Source organism: Ovis canadensis, chromosome 4, assembly GCF_042477335.2.
Source record: "Ovis canadensis isolate MfBH-ARS-UI-01 breed Bighorn chromosome 4, ARS-UI_OviCan_v2, whole genome shotgun sequence".
NCBI lineage: Eukaryota > Metazoa > Chordata > Mammalia > Artiodactyla > Bovidae > Ovis > Ovis canadensis.
In genome coordinates this window covers 81,292,861-81,311,838 of record NC_091248.1, presented here as the reverse complement: position 1 = coordinate 81,311,838, position 18,978 = coordinate 81,292,861, and the positions used below count along the sequence as shown (strand labels likewise).

The window sequence follows — 18,978 nt, the reverse complement described above, 5'->3', positions numbered from 1 at the left end:
TTTGTTTCAGATACACAATGTGATTCTCTGCGCCATAACTGCTACTTTCCACCTGATGCCATGTGGACCCTACCTCAGAGAGATCGAGTTGGCCCAGAGCTGACAGTTAGATCTGCCTCCCCAAGGAGTCTGTTTTCTCCTCACCCAGCCCCTGGAATTGTACTCCAAGACTGGGAGACATTCTGGGAGACCCTCCAAGAGACCCAGCTTTGATGGCCAGCCAAGTTTTTAAATCCATTCTGGATACTTTTCAAGCCCTGCAGTATTTAGCCGCTTGTTGGCTGGCTACAGAACAAATTTTTTTTTTAACACATGAAAATATCTCTGTGTCTGGGGAAAGGTATAAGGCTGGCCTGATTTACAAATGACAAAAAGTAAAGTTGGAAGCCAGTGTGGCCCTCAGGCCGCTGCTCCTTCCACCCAGGAGTAGACTTTCTTGTTTAAGCCCCACTGTTCAGAGAAGTCTTTCATAGTTGGCGGCTCTGTAGCCACCAGCTCCGGACACATAGCCGTGTTAATAACTGGAGAAAGAGGTGCCATCTGGTTACCAGGAGGCAGCAGCAATGGTCATTCAGGCTGTTCTGTGTGCAGTAAACACATGTGATTGGATAGAAATGGAAAAAGTCTTTTTTTACTGCACATTGTGGTATCAAAAGTTTGAAAACCAGTATTTTAGTGAATCTGAAATACTCTCCTGTAGGAAAATAGCCCATGTGAAGGACCATTTCAAGCAGAATAGCTCTGTTTGTTGAATTCTAAGAGATCCTAGTGGCATCTCATAAGGAAATATTTGAGATGCCACCCCCCAAGGAGATAGCTGAATTAAAAGAATCTGAGGCAACCCTGGCAACTCTCAGCCACCCTTTTCTAGCAGCAGTGAAATTTCTTTTCCAAGATGTAGAGTTTTCTTCTCTGTTTTATGAAAAAATTGGTTATCCTTTAGCTCTGCTGTGTTTCCCATCATATTTATAAAAACTAGTGGGCACTGTTTACCTATGGAGAAGCTTGTTTCATTGCTCAGTTGTTCTCAAAGATGGGATTTTGCCTTCCAGGGGACATTTGGCACAGTCTGGAGACATTTTTTTGTTGTTGATACAAATGGTCTCTGGGGCGTGGAGGATGTGCTGTTGGCATCTAGTGGGTAGAGACTAAGAAGGATGTGAGATCACCTACAACCTACAGGCACCCCCCCTCCCCAAACAAAGAATTATCCAGCTCCAAATGTCAATAGAGCCAAGTTAAGAAACCTTGGTCTAAAGGAAGGCTTTTCCGTAGCAGACTGGGGTAAGTCTAAGAACAGTAGTTTCAGGGCCACACTGCTGCATGGAATTAAGTATATCAGTGTCTCTACTTTTTACAGGGGCTTCCCCAGTGGCTCAGCAGTAAAGAATCTGCCTGCAAGGCAGAAGACGCAGGAGACACGTGTTCAATCCCTGGGTCGAGAAGATCCCCTGGAGGCTGGAATGGCATCCCACTCCAGTGTTCTTGCTAGGAAAATTCCCGTGGACAGAAGAGCCTGGTGGGCTACGGTCCATGGGTTCCCAAAGAGTTGGACATGACTGCAGCAACTGACCGTGCAAATCTGGCTAAAAATCTAGTACTTCCTATGCCATTTGCCCCCAAAAATCTTTATCCTAGAACAGATGCATTCATCAATTTTAAAAGTATTGTAATGAAAATTACAGGACCCATTGGATTAATGTTTTGTAAGTTGTAGAGACCCTTCTATGTGGTAGTTCATTTAAAAAACTATATCATACCAATAACAGATTCTTAAGATGACTTATATGTTCATTTTGTAGAAAACACGATAAGTGTTTTTAAGAGATTTTAAAGAGCAATAAATACTAAAGGAATCAGTTGAGTATATGATTTACATTTTTAAGTGGACTTTTAAATAGTTGAAAAAAGGTGAAAGTCACTCAGCTGTGTCTGACTCTTTGCAACCCCATGGACTGTACAGTCCATGAAATTCTCCAGGCCAGAATACTGGAGTGGGTAGCATTTCCCTTCTCCAGGGGATCTTCCCAACCCAGGGATTGAGCCCAGGCCTCCCACATTGCAGGCAGATTCTTCACCAGCTGAGCCACAGGGAAGCCTGAGAATACTGGAGTGGGTAGCCTATCCCTTCTCCAGGGGATCTTACCGACCTAGGAATCAAACAGGGGTCTCCTGAATTGCAGGTGTATTCTTTATCAACCGAGCTCTCAGGGAAGCCCTTTAAATAGTTGAGGTGTTGCTATTTATACAATTTCTAGCCTGCTTTTTTCTCCTACATTTCAAACATCAACCCAAATTATTTGAGCCTTTGTAGACACTCAGATGGCTGCTTGGTGCTCCATCATATGATGAGAAACCCTAGATTTCCTGAACACTGCTTTTGAATGCAGGTTATTATCAGTTGTTTTTTTTTTCTATCATAAATAATCTGTGATGGATATTTTTGGTTTTCATGTTAGTCAGTTGCACAGCAGCATGAATTGTTTTAAGGGCTTTGGGACATGGATATTTAATTCCTAGACAGTGATGGAAGCAGACAGAAAAGTCTTGTACCAAATGCAGCAGACATCTGGGACACAGAGAGACAGAAAGAGACACAGGGACACCATTTGGATTACCTGGCTCACAGAAAAAGTTCTGGAATTCCTGGGAATGTGGATTTTAAAACTTGGCTAGATCAACCAAACCATGCATCTGCCTATATACACACACATCTGTGTAAGTAAATGCCAAAAAGTTAAACCAAGCTGGAGGGATAAACACCAAACTTTTAGCGGAGGTGACTCTGGGATAAATAATTGGGATTAGAGAGAAGGGCAGGCAGAGAGGAAGCACTTTAGGGTTTTTCCCCTATTATCTTTTCTATATTCTTCAAATTCTTAATTATGAGAATATATGTTCATATACATATAACTTGCATAATATTTACACCTAGCACGTTTTAGAGAATGAGTTGGATCCTCATAGGCAGGGCCTGAGCTGTGTCAGGATATACTTTTTACTCCTTTTTTAAACAACACTAGCAGGGCGCCAGCTCATTTGGACGCACGAGTGAGTCTGTAGCAGGTGGGGTGTTCAGAGCTGAGAGGTTCACCTGCATTTAGATGAGAGCCCTTCATAACTTCTTCTCCTTCCAGCACAGTGGACATGATGCCTCTGTATCCACGGTCTGTGACAGAGAAGCAGTGAGTGGAAACACACGGTCTAGGGCCAGGAGCCCGAGGGGTTCGGGTTGACGGGCTCACGTTACCCTTGGTTCCTACGCCTTTGCCCTGAGTGCTGGCGGAGCCAGGCTTTGTGAAGTGCACAGCGGGCCCGCGGCCAGCAGATGGTGAGATGGTTCCTGTGTCTTTCAGGCCGCACACCTGGTCCCTGGCTCCACGCCGATGCGGGCGGGCAGAGTTCTGATGACATCAAAGGCAGAAACGCTCAGGTAACAGAGCTCTCTGGTCCCTGAGTATAAAACTGGGAAACCTCCTCAAGAAGCACACAGCTGTTGAGGTTTGCTTTCCCCTTCATATTAATAGCTTCATGTTTTACCTGGGGGAAGGAGACACATGGGCACCTGTGTTTCCAGCTGGGGTGACCCACTCATAATTTCAAAACCTGAAGAGTGAAAGAGCGCTTTTCTGGAATTATCAGAAGCTGCTTTGGCACGTGGGACCCCTGGGAATCCCTCTGCAACCATCACCCTGTTCGCTGCCATCATCCTTCCCTCGTTACCCTGGTCTGAGAAGCCCAAAGAGAAAAACTCTGTACCACGCATAAAACATAACTCAGTATTGTCATCTATAGAGTACCTGGCTTCTTACGACCACCACCCACCCTCCCGGGGCAGGGACAGGTTTCTACCATCAACATTGTCATTTAACTTGACCACTTTAGCCTCAAAATTCAAGTGCTGGTGGCTAGGGGAAAGCTGGGGGAGGGGGAAGCAGAGAGCTGCCCGTGTAAGACAGGCTTTGAAGAAATACCCTCATGCTCACACAAGGCAACTTGAACACAGTGTGTGTTTTCTAACCTGGGCTGAGATGACGTTTCTCACTGCACAGGACAGGATCTCATCTTTAAAGACCCTTTGCTTCTTTGAAAACAGGGATTCTCGTCCCCTCCTGGCCTCCAGTTTCAGAGCTATGTGGCAAAAAGGGCAGCACCCACAGGTTAGGTTGGAACCTGAAGGAAAGGGATATGAGAAGGAATGAACTAGGTTCATTCCAGGTTCCTGGAAGCTGGGGGAGGTGAAGGTTCCTTGAAGGAGGACAAGCACCCTCCTCCCCTTCTAACCACAGCTGATCCAATTTTGAGAACTGCAATAAACATTCTTGGATGATTGTAGGTTTAAAACTGGGTGGGTGTATGATTGCAATTCAGAGAAGAAGGATATATACAGAGGAAAAAAAAGATAGGAAGAATAGACACAAAGTTGTTAACAGGCATTCACTCTGCCAGCTTATGACTGAATTTGACTTATTTGTGCATTTATGCAATTTCTGAATTTTCTACAATAAATGCATACTCCCGTGATCAGAAAAATATGGTAATAATCAAAATAATATTCCCTACATTACACAACTTTTTATAGTTCAGAGAACTTACATATGCTATTTCATTGGATCCTTTTTAGCAACTCTGTGATATAAGCTGGAGAGACTTATCTTTAATGCCTTTTTTTCAGTATGAGAAAACCAAGCTCTGAGGGGTTAAGGAACTCACCTGAGGTCACACGTACAGACCTCTGACTCCTTGTCCAGTGCTCCTTCCACTGGCCCTCACTGCTGCTTTCCCTGCAGGTCAGAATTGCCAGGACAGGAGTCACCCTCACCTCTAGACGTTATAAGCATGATGGAACGTTCCATACTGTCTGGTCCCTAACCTCATGGCAGGCACACATCTGAATCCCCTGAGCCCATAAAGTCTAGTCAAGGATGGACTGTAGTGTCTTGGGCATCCCATAGTCAAGATCTTTATGTCTAGGTGGACACCATGTTAATTCATTTTTTACTTCAGTGAGGCAAAAAGAAATTGCCCAGAGAAATCACGGAGTTTCAGACATGGTGAACAGAGCCCCGGGGGTGCTCTTCTTTTATGGGCCAGAGCCCAAGTGATCCATGCAAGGCTGGGAGCCCTAAACTGGAAATCTGAGAGCCTGGGGCCCTTTCTCTCTTTTTCATTGCCTTGTCTCTAGATTGCCACCAAGTTCTTAGCTTTTCTTAGCTTCCCGTCAAGTGGTCTGCTGGTACATGGTCCCTAAAATGTTTCTGATGACATTAGGTCCCCACCTGAAACAAGCTACACTTTCCTTTTCCACCCACGACCCGCTGGGTGAAGATCAGCACCTTGCATATGATGGAACCATCGGACCCGGGCAGCTTTGCAGGCATGAGGGAAAGCCAGCCCTGGGGATGGTTCATTTACCTCTGACCCCACCTGGTAACACTGTTGTGTTTCCACAGTTAGCCCTTAAGATGCTCCGGTGAGAAGACAGATGAAGCCAACGTCCTGTGAGCCACCTGGAGGTCCATATGGCAGGGTGGGCATCCCCAGGAGAACGTCAGACCTCACCATTCTCCAGTCGTAATTCAGCTGACATGCAGGCTCTGAATGGAGCATTTATTGTAAATACGTGTTTTGCACAGGCTTTAAATCAGTATTATAGTCAACTATTATTTGAATGATTTAAAACACATGCACATTATTTCTCCATTTTTAAAAGTGCACCTTGGCATAGGTGACAGCCCTGTCCCACCGCATAGTGTCCATTCCATGACTGTAAATACGTCTGCAGGCTGGCCCTCCCTAGACTTGCAACTGTTTTTATAAGATTCCTTAGTTTCCCAAAGTCATAGTATCCACAATGGCTTCTTATTGGCACGATTTTTCTAGTCTCATCACACAAACTGCAAAATCAAACCAGGTAATGCCTTATGAACAACGCAGCTCCCCAAGAGTAGCGTGTCCCTCACCCAGATGCCGCCACACAGCCCCCGCTGGACGAGACGCCACATCCTGCTCCCATCCTGCAGTACAAGGATTCTTTTGCTGCCTCATGTAAATATAACGCAGATCGGAGGCAAGAGTGGCCTCAGTTCCTCCAAGGCTGAACACAGGGCCCCTTGTGTAACTGAACAGTCCTGCAGGTAGCCAACGCCCTTAGTGTTTACACTGCCCCTCGTGCCCACGCTTCTGCTATGGTCCTTCCTGTCCCTCTGAGCCCCCATCCTGGCAGCCAGGGTGAGGTGAGCTGAAGGAGATTTCACTATGTTCCCTGCAAATTAGAAACCTACATAAGTCATCATTAATTCTGTCTCAGAGATCTTTTCTTTTTCCTCCCCTGAGTGCAGAGTTTATCATGGAAAGCACGACATGAAAAAGTATCGACTCAAACATATTCTGAAATACTTGCCTCAAATATCAAGTGTCCCCCGCCCACCCTTAGGGGACCTGGATCCACCCATCAGGCAAACCTTAGCACCTTTCTGAGCTGGTCTGAGAGTGCCCCAGTCCCTGTGGTGGCACTCAACTACAGGGGGAAAAGTATATGAGTTCGGCTAGCCCTGTGGATGGGTCAGGACTGGCTGTGACCTGTGGCTGCTCCTCTCATGCCCTTTTTCTGGGGCTGGCAAGGGAATGAAAGTGTGTTTTTGCTTGCTGCCTGACCTCATCCTTGGAGGGAAAGCTGTGACTGAGGAAGGAGAGAAAAATAGAAAAAAGCAGACTGACCCCTCATCTGTGCTCAAAACAGCTGCAGATTAAAGGAAATCCGGGAGAGGTGGAAAGAAAACAGTGAAAAATGTTTCCTTTGAAACAGCCCACTCATGCCCTCACACCTTAAGGATGTAATGCCGAGAACACGCCATACGCAGAAAACAGACCGTTAGTGGGGTTTTGGCAAACATGTGACCGCATCCACCACCTCCTGTCTGGAATGGAGGCTGACCTTAGATGGTGTCCACCATCGTTGCGTACTCTCTCATTCCAAACAGAAGCCACTGTGCAACGTCAAGTTCCCTTACCTGGGGAATAAATCACGCCAAACTATAACAGCTAAATCAGTGAAAAAGAAGCTTTTGCAGGTCATCAGCTGTGCATATACCTGATCTGTCTTATTGGTTCTGCAAGCTTTCCAAAAGGTCAGAACTTTTAAAATATAACACTATCCACTCCACCTCTCTCCCAGTTGTACAAAATAATTACAAGGGTTTCTTAACAATCATGATTAAGAAGGCGCTAGACCAAAGCCGTTCTACCTTCAGAGTAGACTGCCTGCCCCGATGAGGTGTTTACACACTGATGTTCTGCACCACTGGGATAGAAATTCAAAATTAAACTATTCGAGGTCAGAGGGAAGAAATGTGCAGAAACCAAAAATTGCAATTAGGGAAAAATCTCAGGAATCTGGCATCACATCTCTCCTCCAGACCCAGCACTGAATTCCTGCCCTTTGAACTCTTGCGGCAGGACAAATTCTTCACCTCTGGACCACAAACTCAAACAGAGTGCCCCTCCCATCCTCGAGTAATCTCCCCAGCGCTGTGGTCTGTGACTCTCCCAGTGTTTCCTGTGTATTTTCTATTTATTGATCTTCCCTCTGCAGATTCATTTCTTTGTATTAATAAACTTTAATAAGTGGGAATGCTTCCAGTTGTTTACTTGTTAAAGCCGATTGACGGTCGCCAGCACCAATCTAAGCCAACCATCTTTAAGGATTAGAAGGGCTCAGACAGGATACTGACACAGGACCCAGCACTTGCTGTAACATTCTGTGTTAGAAATGGGGCCTTTCTTTTTGGAGCTATACTACAGCTGAACTAAACTACAGAATGTTTTCCTGACTTTTGTAGCTAATTAAACGAATGGGTATTTGAGAAAACCAAGCAAGGGAAAAAATCAAATGTATTTTGTAACAAGTAGATAACACTACTTATTCACTTTTATTAATATCAAACATGCTTACAAATTCTGCTAACTTGTGTTGAAATGGAGCAGCTTTCAACTTGAAATACACTTAGCACCACCCCCTCAGCTTAGCAGATGCCTTAAAAAACCTCCTGTGTGGAGCAGCCTCAACACCATCTCCATTATAGTGTCTTCAGGTGGCCTCTTTGGAACCTGGTACAGCGGAGATAAGGTTTGCCTGATAGGTATGTTGGCTTCAGGGAAAATATGGATCTGAATCTTGATTCTGCATCTTACAAGTTTAACCAGTCTATGCCTCAGTTTCCTCATCTGTAATATACAGGCATAAATATGTCCTTAAGTGTATAGTGGTGAAGATGGAGTAACATAACACCTGGGCAAGCCTTCAACCCTCAGGTCACAACAGACCCAGGTATCAGTGTGTTCAGGCGCACACACACACACACACACACATACACACTGCAGGGTACGAGCAGTTTGCTTACTACACATTCAGTCTCACACTCAGCTCTCACTGGCTGTGTCCCAGGCATTCCATTCAGACGTTCACTGAGCTGCTCAGATCCCCAGTTCAGCTGGGATAACAAGGAGACAGCAGTAATTACAATTCATAGATGCTCCTGAAATAAATCTCATCTAAAAACTAATTTCAAAGTTGGCTGCTACACACTTTGCATCTGAATTAGTTAAGGACCTGACTTGTTTTATCTGCTGTCTTTATTAGGAGAGGCACAGATAAGCTCTCACATGACCAAAAGGGCCCATCTGAGTGGAGAAGAAAAGCAATGAATGGCCCAGGATAACTGACAAAATGGATGATGAACTCTAAAGCCACTGACTGTGGAGGAGGGGAAGTGGCCATAGTTCCAGGCAACTGGAAGTTCTGGGTAGAAGAGGTGGTGCCTAGAAGGGGAAGGGGAGCAACTTAATGGGAAGGGCTGTGGACTCCAGAAGCAAGCTCCAGGTTCTCAGACCATGCCCCCGGAGGCCTGGCATCCTTCACGAACCTGTTACGAACTGAATTGCACCCTCCAAAACTTCCCATGCTCAACTCCTAACTCCATACCTCAGAAAGTAACCTTGCTTAGGAATAGAGTCGTTGCAGATGTAAGTTCAGATGAAGTCCTACTGAAGTACGGTGGACCTTTAATCCAATGTGACTGGTATCCTTATAAAAAGAAATTTGGACACAGACATACACACAGTGAGGATGCTGTATGAAGTCAGAGATTAGGGTGATGCTTCTACAAGTCAAGAAATGCTGAAGATTGCCAGCAAACCACCAGAAGGTAGGGGAGAGGTGTGGACAGGTTCTCCCTCACAACCCTCAGAAGGAACCAACTCTGCCAACACCTTGATCTTGGACTTCTAGCCTCCAGACTGTGAGATAATAAATAGCCACCTGGTTGGTGGTCCTTCATTATGGCAGCCCTAGCAAACTAATACACACTCTGTTACCCTGGAACTTTGCCGGAGTTTATGTTGATGGAAAAAGAGCTGAGAATAAAAATAGAGTCAGCAGCTCCTTGTCATATAAATGGGGTCGTCATTTACTCTGACCTTGACATAGGTCATTTGTTGCCAGTGACTACGTCCTGTTTTCAAGAACAAGACATTCAGTTGCATTTCCCTGTCACATGGAGATAGAATCATTGAAGTAACCTGGCATTTCTAGGTCACCGAGTGAGAAGAGCTGGTTTCTTTCTTAAGTGGCATTCTTTCCTCTAATGGAGCCTCTATGGCTTTAAAATAAAGACACTTGGCATAGATGGCACCAGCCATTCTGATGATTTTTTTTAATTTGGTAAACTACCCATTAACATAAAATTTACCATTTTAGTAATTTTTAACTGTACAGTTTAGTCGTGTTAAGCAAATTCACCGTGTTGTGTGACCAGTCTCCAGAACTCTTTTATCATCTTGCAAAACTTAAACTCAATACCCCTTAAACAAAGACTCCCCATTTCCATTCCCACCCCTCCAGCACCTAGCAACCAGCATTCTACTTTCAGGCTCTATGAGATTGACTACTCTTGGCAATTCATAAAAGTGGAATCAAATATTTGACTTTTTTTGAGAGTGGCTTATTTCATGTAACATAATGTCCTCAAGGCTCATTTTTGTTGTAGCATGTGTCAAGAGTTTCCTTCCTTTATAAGGCTGAATATCCCATTGCTTGTCTATACGAATCATTGATTCATTCATTGATGGATACTTGGCTTGCTTCCACCTTCTGGTTATTATGACTAATGCTAGTATGAATATGGGTGTAAAAAAATCTCTTTGAGATATTCCACCTTCAACTCTTTTGAGTATATACTCAAAAATAAAATTGTTCGCTTATATGGCTTTATTCTTTTTAATTTTTTGAGAAACCTCCATATTGTTTTCCATATCAGCTGTACCATTTTATATCCCCATCAACAGTGCAGAGGGTTACAATTTCTCCACATCCTTACCAACACTAATTTTCTGTTTTCTTGATAACCATCCTGACAGGTGTGAGGTGGTATGTCATGGTTTTATGTTTATTTTAAAGAGTGAGTTTATCAACAAAATGGATAAATGAAGAAAACGCTTACCTTGATTGGGTTTTCCAAAGATTCCAGTCATAAAATATTTCCCCTTTCATACATTTTCTATGTTGTGGCCAATGCTCGCATTTATTAATAAAACACAAGATAGAAGAGGCCCTGTGACATTAATTTCAGTACTTTTTTATTGTATGTTTGATGTATTTAGAGACAATTCCAAGGGCAAGCACTGGATGGGAAAGTTATCTGGTTTGTAGATATTTGTACAAAAGGCTATTAAGACGACAGTCAGTTCCCACTGCAGGAAACAGCAAGGTTCTCCTCTTTTATTATTCCCTGCCCCTAGCATTTTCCAGCTCGCACATTCAACTTCTCACAACATGACCGCAAACATATACATATTCATCCCCACGAGAAATCCGCACGGGACATCTTGGGATGTTTGGATTCAGTCAGATAAAGCACGTTTGACACAAACCACAGGAGAGGAGCTGGGACTTAAGACCACGTGGAATTAAAGGCCACAACAACCACAGGGAAGCACAGGCAGCGCTGGGCGGGGCTACCTGCCGCCCCTCCCCGCCCCGGCCCTGCCCCCTTCCGCCCCTGCCCCTGCCCCGCCCCCACGGGAAAGTGAGTGAAGTCGCTCAGTCATGTCCGACTCTTTGCGACCCGTGGACTGTAGCCCACCAAGCTCCACCATCCATGGGATTCTCCAGGGAAAAATACTGGAGTGGGTTGCCATTTCTTTCTCCAGGGGATCTTCCCGACCCAGGGATCGAACCTGAGTCTCCCACACTGCAGGCAGACGCCTTAACCTCGGCACCACCAGTGGCTTCCCTGAAGACCTTCTCCAGAGATGACCGGACTCCTCCTCAGTCAAGAATGCAGCCCGTGGTTTCTTAACAGATACACTGGCCCCACCTGGCTTTCCTGCCGGGCTGGGCAGAACTGTGTAATAACTGGACCTGCTTGGGATGACAGCAGGGCGCAAAGGAGTTTGCCTCATTGATGATTATTTTTTACACCTAATAATCCATCCAAAAGTGAAGGAACTTCACTGCTAATATCTAATAGGCACACACTTGCTCTGTTAGCTTATAAGAATGACTCTTTCTAATAATAACACTGTCTTATGTTACTGGGCACTAAAGAATCACCATAGTTTCAAATATGTCCTTACTCTACTTAAAATTCCAGACCATCTCCAAGGATGAAGGAGTACTACTTTTGCTTTGCTAATTTACTCTTACTGGAGCTTCTGCTCCTCCTTAGTTAGAGTGGTAAATCCCATCTACTACCCAAGACTAACTAGCTTATGTTTGGTTATAGGGCATGAGAACAGGGGAGAGAGTCTGTCCTTCAAGGCCACGTCTTCCTTCCGCACAAGGTGTGCACAGCCCCCTCCCCTCCCCCAAATCGTAATGGATACACAAATGGCATTTTAGGAAGCTATTTACACACTGACCTTTAAACATTAATTTTCATAGTTCACCTTGCATATATTCATTTTCCCTTTAGAAAATCAATCCCTGCTTAAGAAATTATCCACGTAATGATAAGCATTTTTCAAAAACAGAGTCTGTTAGGAGCGTTTAAAAACAGAGTCTGATAGGAGCATTTAAAAACAAACATCCCCCTCAGCAAGTGTCCTCAAAATCCAACTGCATATTTCAAACTGTTACTGTCACTAGAAGCGAACATCCACATCAGCAGATTCTTTGCTCTCTTCTTGTCTTTCCCCACGCATCCCAATGCACAAAGAATCTGTCCACTGCTATTATTCAAGCTTTAACTGTACACCTCTGTACAAGTCTAAGCATCCCAGCCTCTTTAACTTCTGCCAGAAAAGGGCTGCCCCGCCCTCTAGTGGTAAGACAGTGGCATCACAATTGTGATAATAGCATTAACCCACACAACTCTTAGTTATAGTTGGCCTTTTTCTGGGTTGCTGGACTAAGGTCAATGTCCTTAACAGAAGTGGTCATTGTTGTTTCCCACTGCACAATGGCTGGGTAATAGCATAAGGCTGGCTGGGTTATCCCGTGGCCTTGCTTGGCCCATAATAATGAAAGCTGGACCTCTAGGTAATTTATTCTCACTAGACTTCTTTTGCTCAAACCCCTAACCACCTTGGGTATCTCAGACATGCCAGGTCTGATGAACTGTTTCTATGACAGGGGAAGGAGAGACCATGTGGTGGAATTTTATAGTGGTTTTTTGCATCATCTTGTTTTAAATAACCACTCAGCAGGTGGGTTTGGGAGGGGATGAGGTGCCTGTGTCATCCTCAAGCCTTGCCCTTCCCCACTCAACAGCTGTAGACAGATGCTCTCAGAATGGCCATGCCACCTAAGAGGAGACCCTAAGCTCTCACTGAAAGCCCAGACCAAGCCCAGACAAAATTCAGCAACCACAAGCTGCTGTGAACGATTGCTGTTAGTTTTCTCGGCTCAAATATTGCTCCCATGTCTCATCACTCACAGAGGTTTCACATTTTCAAAACTTCTGGGCAAAAAATTCACAGTGCTCTTATGCCTACACCCTTGGAGGGGAGCTAATAGAAAAAAAGATTTGTTCCAGTGACACCTGTGACCCTCAGTGTCTATGTCTGTGTCTGGGGCCCAATTCCTCTCCAGCTCTCGTGGCATATGATACATTGCAGCTGGAAAACGAGTCTAACTGGAAGTCACTTCCAAGACTCCTGATATTCATAGTATTTCCATTTGCAAATATCTATCACCAGTGAAGGTGATTAGGCCCAGATGGTGCAGGTCAGGCTGGAGAAATGAAGCCACAGCCCTCCCACCCATTGCTGTATTAACATGTACACCTCTCCTCCTCATCTCTGCCTCTGTGCATGTCAAGAGTGGTTGAGAGTTTCAATAGCTGGAGGTAAGACCCCTGCCACCACCACCACCTGCCCACTTCAGCTACTAGCCTGAAAGTGGCTACCAGGCCATGTGGGGCGTGAAGAATAAAGGGAAAGATCAGGGCAAGCCAGGTGCTTTCTCCACGGCTTTGTGGGCTGTAACAGGGTTGGGCAGGAAGGGTGGGGGTGGGACTGTCCCCTGGAGTGAAATGCTTCTCCATCCATCTGTCGCCTTCCTGCCCTCTGTCTTCCCTGTGCTGAGCCCATCTGGTCTTCTTCACACGCTCTCCTGAGCTCTGCTGGTAAGTTAGATCCTTCATGAGCCCACAACATGGGAAACAAATCAGTTTAATTAAAGTCTCTGCTGAGATAATGGGGTGGCTGCTCAGATTCCAGCTACTTTAACTGGAATCTAAACAGCCAAAAGTTTCTCCTTTTCCTTCCTTCATTAGCTGAGAAATTTGCAGCTTTGTGGGGTGGAACTCTGCCACAGGGCCATTTAATTAATTCTAAACTAGGCCCAGAATCATTTCAAGACACAAGCGCATCTACGCGGCGGGTGAACGGCAGGGACAGCCCCTTGCCTGGTAGGAGAGCCACTCCCTGATCAGGAGTGTTACCTGTGCAGCCGCCCCTGAATCCCTACGGGGATGAGGGGGTGGGCAGGCTTCAGCTCACACAGAAAGCGGAAGCCATCTGTGTGGATCCACTGCACACGAGCGAGCGCAGTGCACAGGTTCTTTCGGATCAAGAGAATCCGGAAGGAGCTGTGCCTGGAGCCAGCGGAGCCCCCTTCATTCCTTGCCCCTTGTTTTGCATCTCAGAAGACACAGCCGGGGGCATTCTGTGTTACTGGCCTGTGCTCAGGGTCTCAGTGGAAGCCTCCCTGGGGCACACACACACCAGAGCTCAGGGCCAGACAAACGCCTTTTGTTAACCTGAAAGAAATCGCTATTGAAAGAGTAAGACTCCAAGAGATTTTGCCTTTCCCGCAAACTCGGCGCCATGGAGCCTGTCTTCCATGGCTCTGATGGACTCTAGTCCTCCCATGAAAAGGCTAATGTGTCCATTGTCACTGAAATACAATAATAGCAGCTTAAAATCCACACAGTCATACGATCAGACAACAGGCAAGAGGATACACGTTACACTGCAGAAGGAGGGGGTCTACGCTGCAGAAGGAGGGGGCGGCGTTGTAAGGTTCAAGGCAGAACACAAGGGGACTGTGACTTTGACGCATCTCAACTTTCTCATTTTACTTGGACAGGAGAGTGGTTTGTTTTGCTGGTAATTTAGTAAGGTGGGAAATTTTAAATAAGAAGGGGAAAGGGAACGCTTACTTCACTTAAAGAACTTAATCTCCGTGTCCACACAGTCATAGAAGAGATCCCCCACTTCGGTGGGGTCCAGGGGGTTACTGCTGGTCAGGATTTCCTCCATGGCTTCCAGGCCTTGCTTCTCTAGTTCCAGCATCGTCTTCCTCAGCTTCTGACCTTGCTCCTGAGAAGGATAAAAAGAGTCGGGGCCACTGGAGTGGATGCTGAAAGCCCTCTGAGGGCCCACCCCCACTCCATTCAGTGGGTTTCCTGCAGGACTGCCACGGGGTGCCACTCAGGATGTGGTGATGTCACTGCTCCACCCGGAATACTTACAGAGTTCCCGCTGCATTCAGGATGCAATCCAGACTCCTGAGTGACAGTGGGAAAGGCCCTCTGCAGCCCACAAGGCTCCTGCTTATCTCACCTCCTGCCCTGCCTCCTGCATCTCCTTTCTCTGCAGCCAGACTGAATTAGCTGCCTTCCTCCGACCCATGATACTCCTTGCCACTGCACAGGCCACCCTGCTCCCTGCCAACACTTGGTCAGCTCGTGCCCACCGTCAGAGTGCCCTTCCCCGGGGCTCCCCATCCAATGCCTTTCCTTCTGCCATGGCTGCTCTCTTCCTGTCTTGTGACGGTCTGTCTACTTGCCTGGGTCTCCTGTTAGATGCAATCACCCAGGGAGTAAGAACTAGGCTGATCTCTATGTTCCTCCATCGCACAGAGGAGGCACTCTCAACAATGCCTTTTGAATGAATAAATGGATCCGTGAATGGCATGTCTATCCCCAATTTACTGTTTCTTCTGAAGGGGTGACATCTCTTCTTCCAAGTGAGAGTCACTCATTCACAGTGGATGACAGTGAGAAGCTTTCGTTTGTCCAGTTACTCCCAGAACAGGGAAACAGGTATTACCATTCATCCACCATCTCCCAGTGCTGCCTTAACTCAAACCAATGGTCATTTCCAAATTTCAAAGTCCACCCAGCCTCATCTACCTCACCTCTTAGAAATTTTGTGTAGGATGCCTCAGAACACACAGGCCTTCCTACCTCTGCCTTCATTTGCCAAATAACCAGAAAACTGTGCATCAGGGAGTGACACTGTCATCCACCTAAAGCGTGCACCATCAGCAATCAGGGCAGGCGGCCCTGGACAGAGCTAGTGCAGTGTAGTGGCAGCATTCCAGTTCCGGGGACACATCTGGCAGGCAGGACAAATATCGAATAACTCTGTGACTTTTGCACGTCAGAATGGTCATTTCTGGGGCACAGAAGAGCAGGGTCTAGAAACAGGGAGACTACCCTTCTCAGAGATGCTTTCTGAACTCCCTTGGATTTACTGTTGATGTTGTCCTTCTTTTTATCCTTCTTAGAAAGCCCACTATACCAGATGTAAGAGAATAAGCTTACCCAGTCCATGCAAAATGTGTGTACCAATTCCCTATATGAGGTCCCTCTTTTCAAGACAAAATGGAACTTCACAAGTTGTTAAATAAATGCCTGGGAAGCAGATGAGCATCTAACAACTATGTTCCTTCCTTCTCTGTCAGCAAAATAGAAACCTGGGGGGACTTCCCTGGTGGTCCAGTGGTTAAGAATCCCCCTCCCAGTGCAGGGGACGCAGGTTCAATCCCTGGGCAGGGAACTAAGATCCCACATGTCATGGGGCAACTAAGCCCGTGTGCCACAATTACTGAGCTTGCACTCTAGAGCCCACATTTCACAACTAGAGAGAAATGTGCAATGAAGACCCAACATAGCCAAAATTGTTTTAAAAACATATAGGCTTGGATTTTACTTGAAAGCCTATCACTAACGGCTGCTATGGGCATATATTGAATATTTCTCTTGTTTGAACTGATGTTACTTTATTAACCAAAGTTTTGGGTAGAGGAAGGAGGGTTGCACTTTGAAGAAGAACTATTTTAAAACTGACAGTTAATTTTAAAACTTTTTACATGAAAAAAAATATACAGAACTTAAAATTTACCACTTTAACCATTTTTAGGCATACAGTTCAGTGGCATAAATACATTCACAGTTATGCAACCATCACCACCAACCATCTCCAGCGATTTTTTGAAGAATCACTTGCAAAAAAACCCACAAAACTATGATTCCGTCTTTAAAGTGCTGCCATAATACAACTGTTTACCTCCAAAAGTATACAAACAATTTCTGACCACAGGAAACCAGTTCTCCCAACTAGTACTGCACATTTCTGTTATTCCCAGGTGGACAGTAAGTAAAAGAGGGATATTCTTAGGCCACTGCATTTTGAACATCAAAAGTGGAGGCTTGCTTTCACTGGGTTTCGAGAGGCTGGCTGGAACAATTACCACCAGCATTCTAGCGAGGGCCTCGGGGGCCTGGGTTTCTGGAAGCAGACTAGCTGGAGAGGAGGAAAATGATGAGCTTGTTATCCGCTTTCTGGTCTCCTTCCTGGTGACCTCACCCGCGCCCAGGCCCCCACTCAGGCTCACCTCATCACTCTCCAGGACGGCACGGGCCCACTCGTGCGCCTTGTACAGCTCGTGCCGGCGGTCTGGCTTCTCCTGGAACCGAGGCTCCTTTTTGGCAGGGTCGTCGTCCCCAAAACAGGGAGACTGTGCTTTGGGGACAAGTTTTACATCATCGACAAAGATGAAAGGCTTGAATATGGACCTGGAGAGAAAGGAGAGCACTTCAGCCAAACCAGGTTCAGGGCCTGAGGACAGCAGACATTCCGGGGGTCAGCTCATGGTGGGTGGCAGGCGGGTGCCTCCCGAGAGAGAGAGCCAACTGCATATTTTAGTGATTATTTTAATAAAACTAACTGCCGACAATAAGCTGCAAGGTGCTCTATTTACAGTGAGGAGACATCGACACAGACTAGCTTTGTTCTGGGAAGGCCTTTTGAGAGCTCCTTTCAGCTCCATGAAAACACACGGTGTTTTAAGGAAAGGGTGCAATGGGCCACCGATGTGAGTCAGTCTTTCGCCACCATGGACCATGGAACAAGGCCCCCTGGAAAGGCAGCGTCTGAGACCTCATCTTTTTTTTTTTTTTGGTTCTACCTTATTTGAAAATGTTTGGAATATCTCTGACAGACTCAAGGAGGGCACAGATGAAGACAGATGACCAAAACAGAACCCCAAGGGCCCCAGAGAGGGCACGCCATAGAGAACAGAAGTCTGGTTGTGTGAGAGGGCAGCCGAGGGCATAGTAGGCGGCTGAAGCAAGAACTCTTTGATTCGGCTCTTTTGGCACAAGGGGTGCAACTTTAGGGACACGGTTTTGTATGCGAGTGCCCATGTGTGTGTGCACATGTATGCGTGTGTATACCTGTGCATACCTGGGGACACAGCAACACACCCGATGTGCACACACCCTGAAACAGCTGGGTATCTAAGAAACTGTCTTGGCATTCTAGGCCGATGGGGTCTGTGGCGAGCACAGCTGACTGAAACAGCAAGGAGAGAGCTTTACTCTCCCAGCTCTGCACCCAGAAAGAACACAGCTCAATCAAAGCAGTGTTCTGGGGGAGCATGGCACCTCTGGGCCCCGAGGGTGGCCTGTGTTCAATCACACCACGGGGGCACCTGCAAAAGCAATCAGAGAGAATGAGACAAGTGTATGGCTTCGATTGGGGTTATTCTCTGTCCTCTTAACTTAGTGCACCTTGACCCACTCTGTGCCTCCAATGGGTGAGAAGTGAGCTGGGAAGTTGAATCCCTGAACCCCGAGGTCCCTGGGCTATCCAGTGCGCCACACATTTTCACATACACAACCATCTGCAAAGCGCTGGGAACCCATGACCCTTGCACCCAAACTGTGTCCTTGGACTTGAGCATCAATATCACTCTCAGGCCCCACCCCCATCCTGCTGACTAGAACCTGCTTGTTAATGTCCCCAGGAGACTAATGACATCCAGGTCTAAGGAGCATAACCAAAGACAACAGTAACCAGCAGCGAACCCTCAGATTAGTTTCCTGAGGTTATCAAGGGAAAAGGACTCAGGTGAGAGAAAGACCGTGATCACAGCATGAAAGATCCCGCTCGTGTTAATTTCATTTGAATACTGAAAGCAGCTGCACCCTAAGCTTGTGAAGTGGGTGAAAACAAGTTTAGTTGCTCAGTTGTGTCCAACTCTTTGTGACCCCATGGACGGTATCCTGTCAGGCTCCTCTGTCCATGGGATTCTCCAGGCAAGAATACTGGAGAGGGTTGCCATGCCCTTCTCCACGGAATCTTCCTGACCCAGGGATCAAACCCGAGTCTCCTGCATTACAGGCAGATTCTTTACTGTCTGAGCCGCCAGGGAGGCCACCAGGTAAAGTGGGTGGGACTGGTTAA

General features: G+C 46.3%; 2 protein-coding genes across 6 annotated transcripts in view; one reads left to right on the top strand and one right to left on the bottom strand.

Annotated features, from left to right (window-relative positions):
- WIPF3 (WAS/WASL interacting protein family member 3) overlaps positions 1-7,633 on the top strand; it is an 81,654-nt gene extending 74,021 nt beyond the window's left edge. Inside the window, exons 8-9 of the mRNA XM_069588097.1 lie at positions 3,357-3,433; positions 5,454-7,633. Of these exons, the coding sequence (XP_069444198.1) occupies positions 3,357-3,433; positions 5,454-5,477 (101 nt within the window). The 3' untranslated portion in view covers positions 5,478-7,633. The remainder of the gene's footprint in view (positions 1-3,356; positions 3,434-5,453) is intronic.
- SCRN1 (secernin 1) overlaps positions 1-18,978 on the bottom strand; it is a 91,154-nt gene that overhangs the window by 15,291 nt on the left and 56,885 nt on the right. For 2 of the 5 annotated variants that reach the window (XM_069588102.1, XM_069588105.1), the window contains exons 7-9: positions 17,126-17,306; positions 14,664-14,823; positions 10,614-11,419 (exon numbers count right to left, since the gene is read on the bottom strand). In XM_069588102.1, coding sequence (XP_069444203.1) covers positions 14,665-14,823; positions 17,126-17,306 — 340 coding nt within the window. In that variant the 3' untranslated portion in view covers positions 10,614-11,419; position 14,664. Of the gene's footprint in view, positions 1-10,613; positions 14,824-17,125; positions 17,307-18,978 lie in introns of those variants that run through there. The other 3 variants (XM_069588100.1, XM_069588101.1, XM_069588104.1) reach the window with 2 other exon arrangements.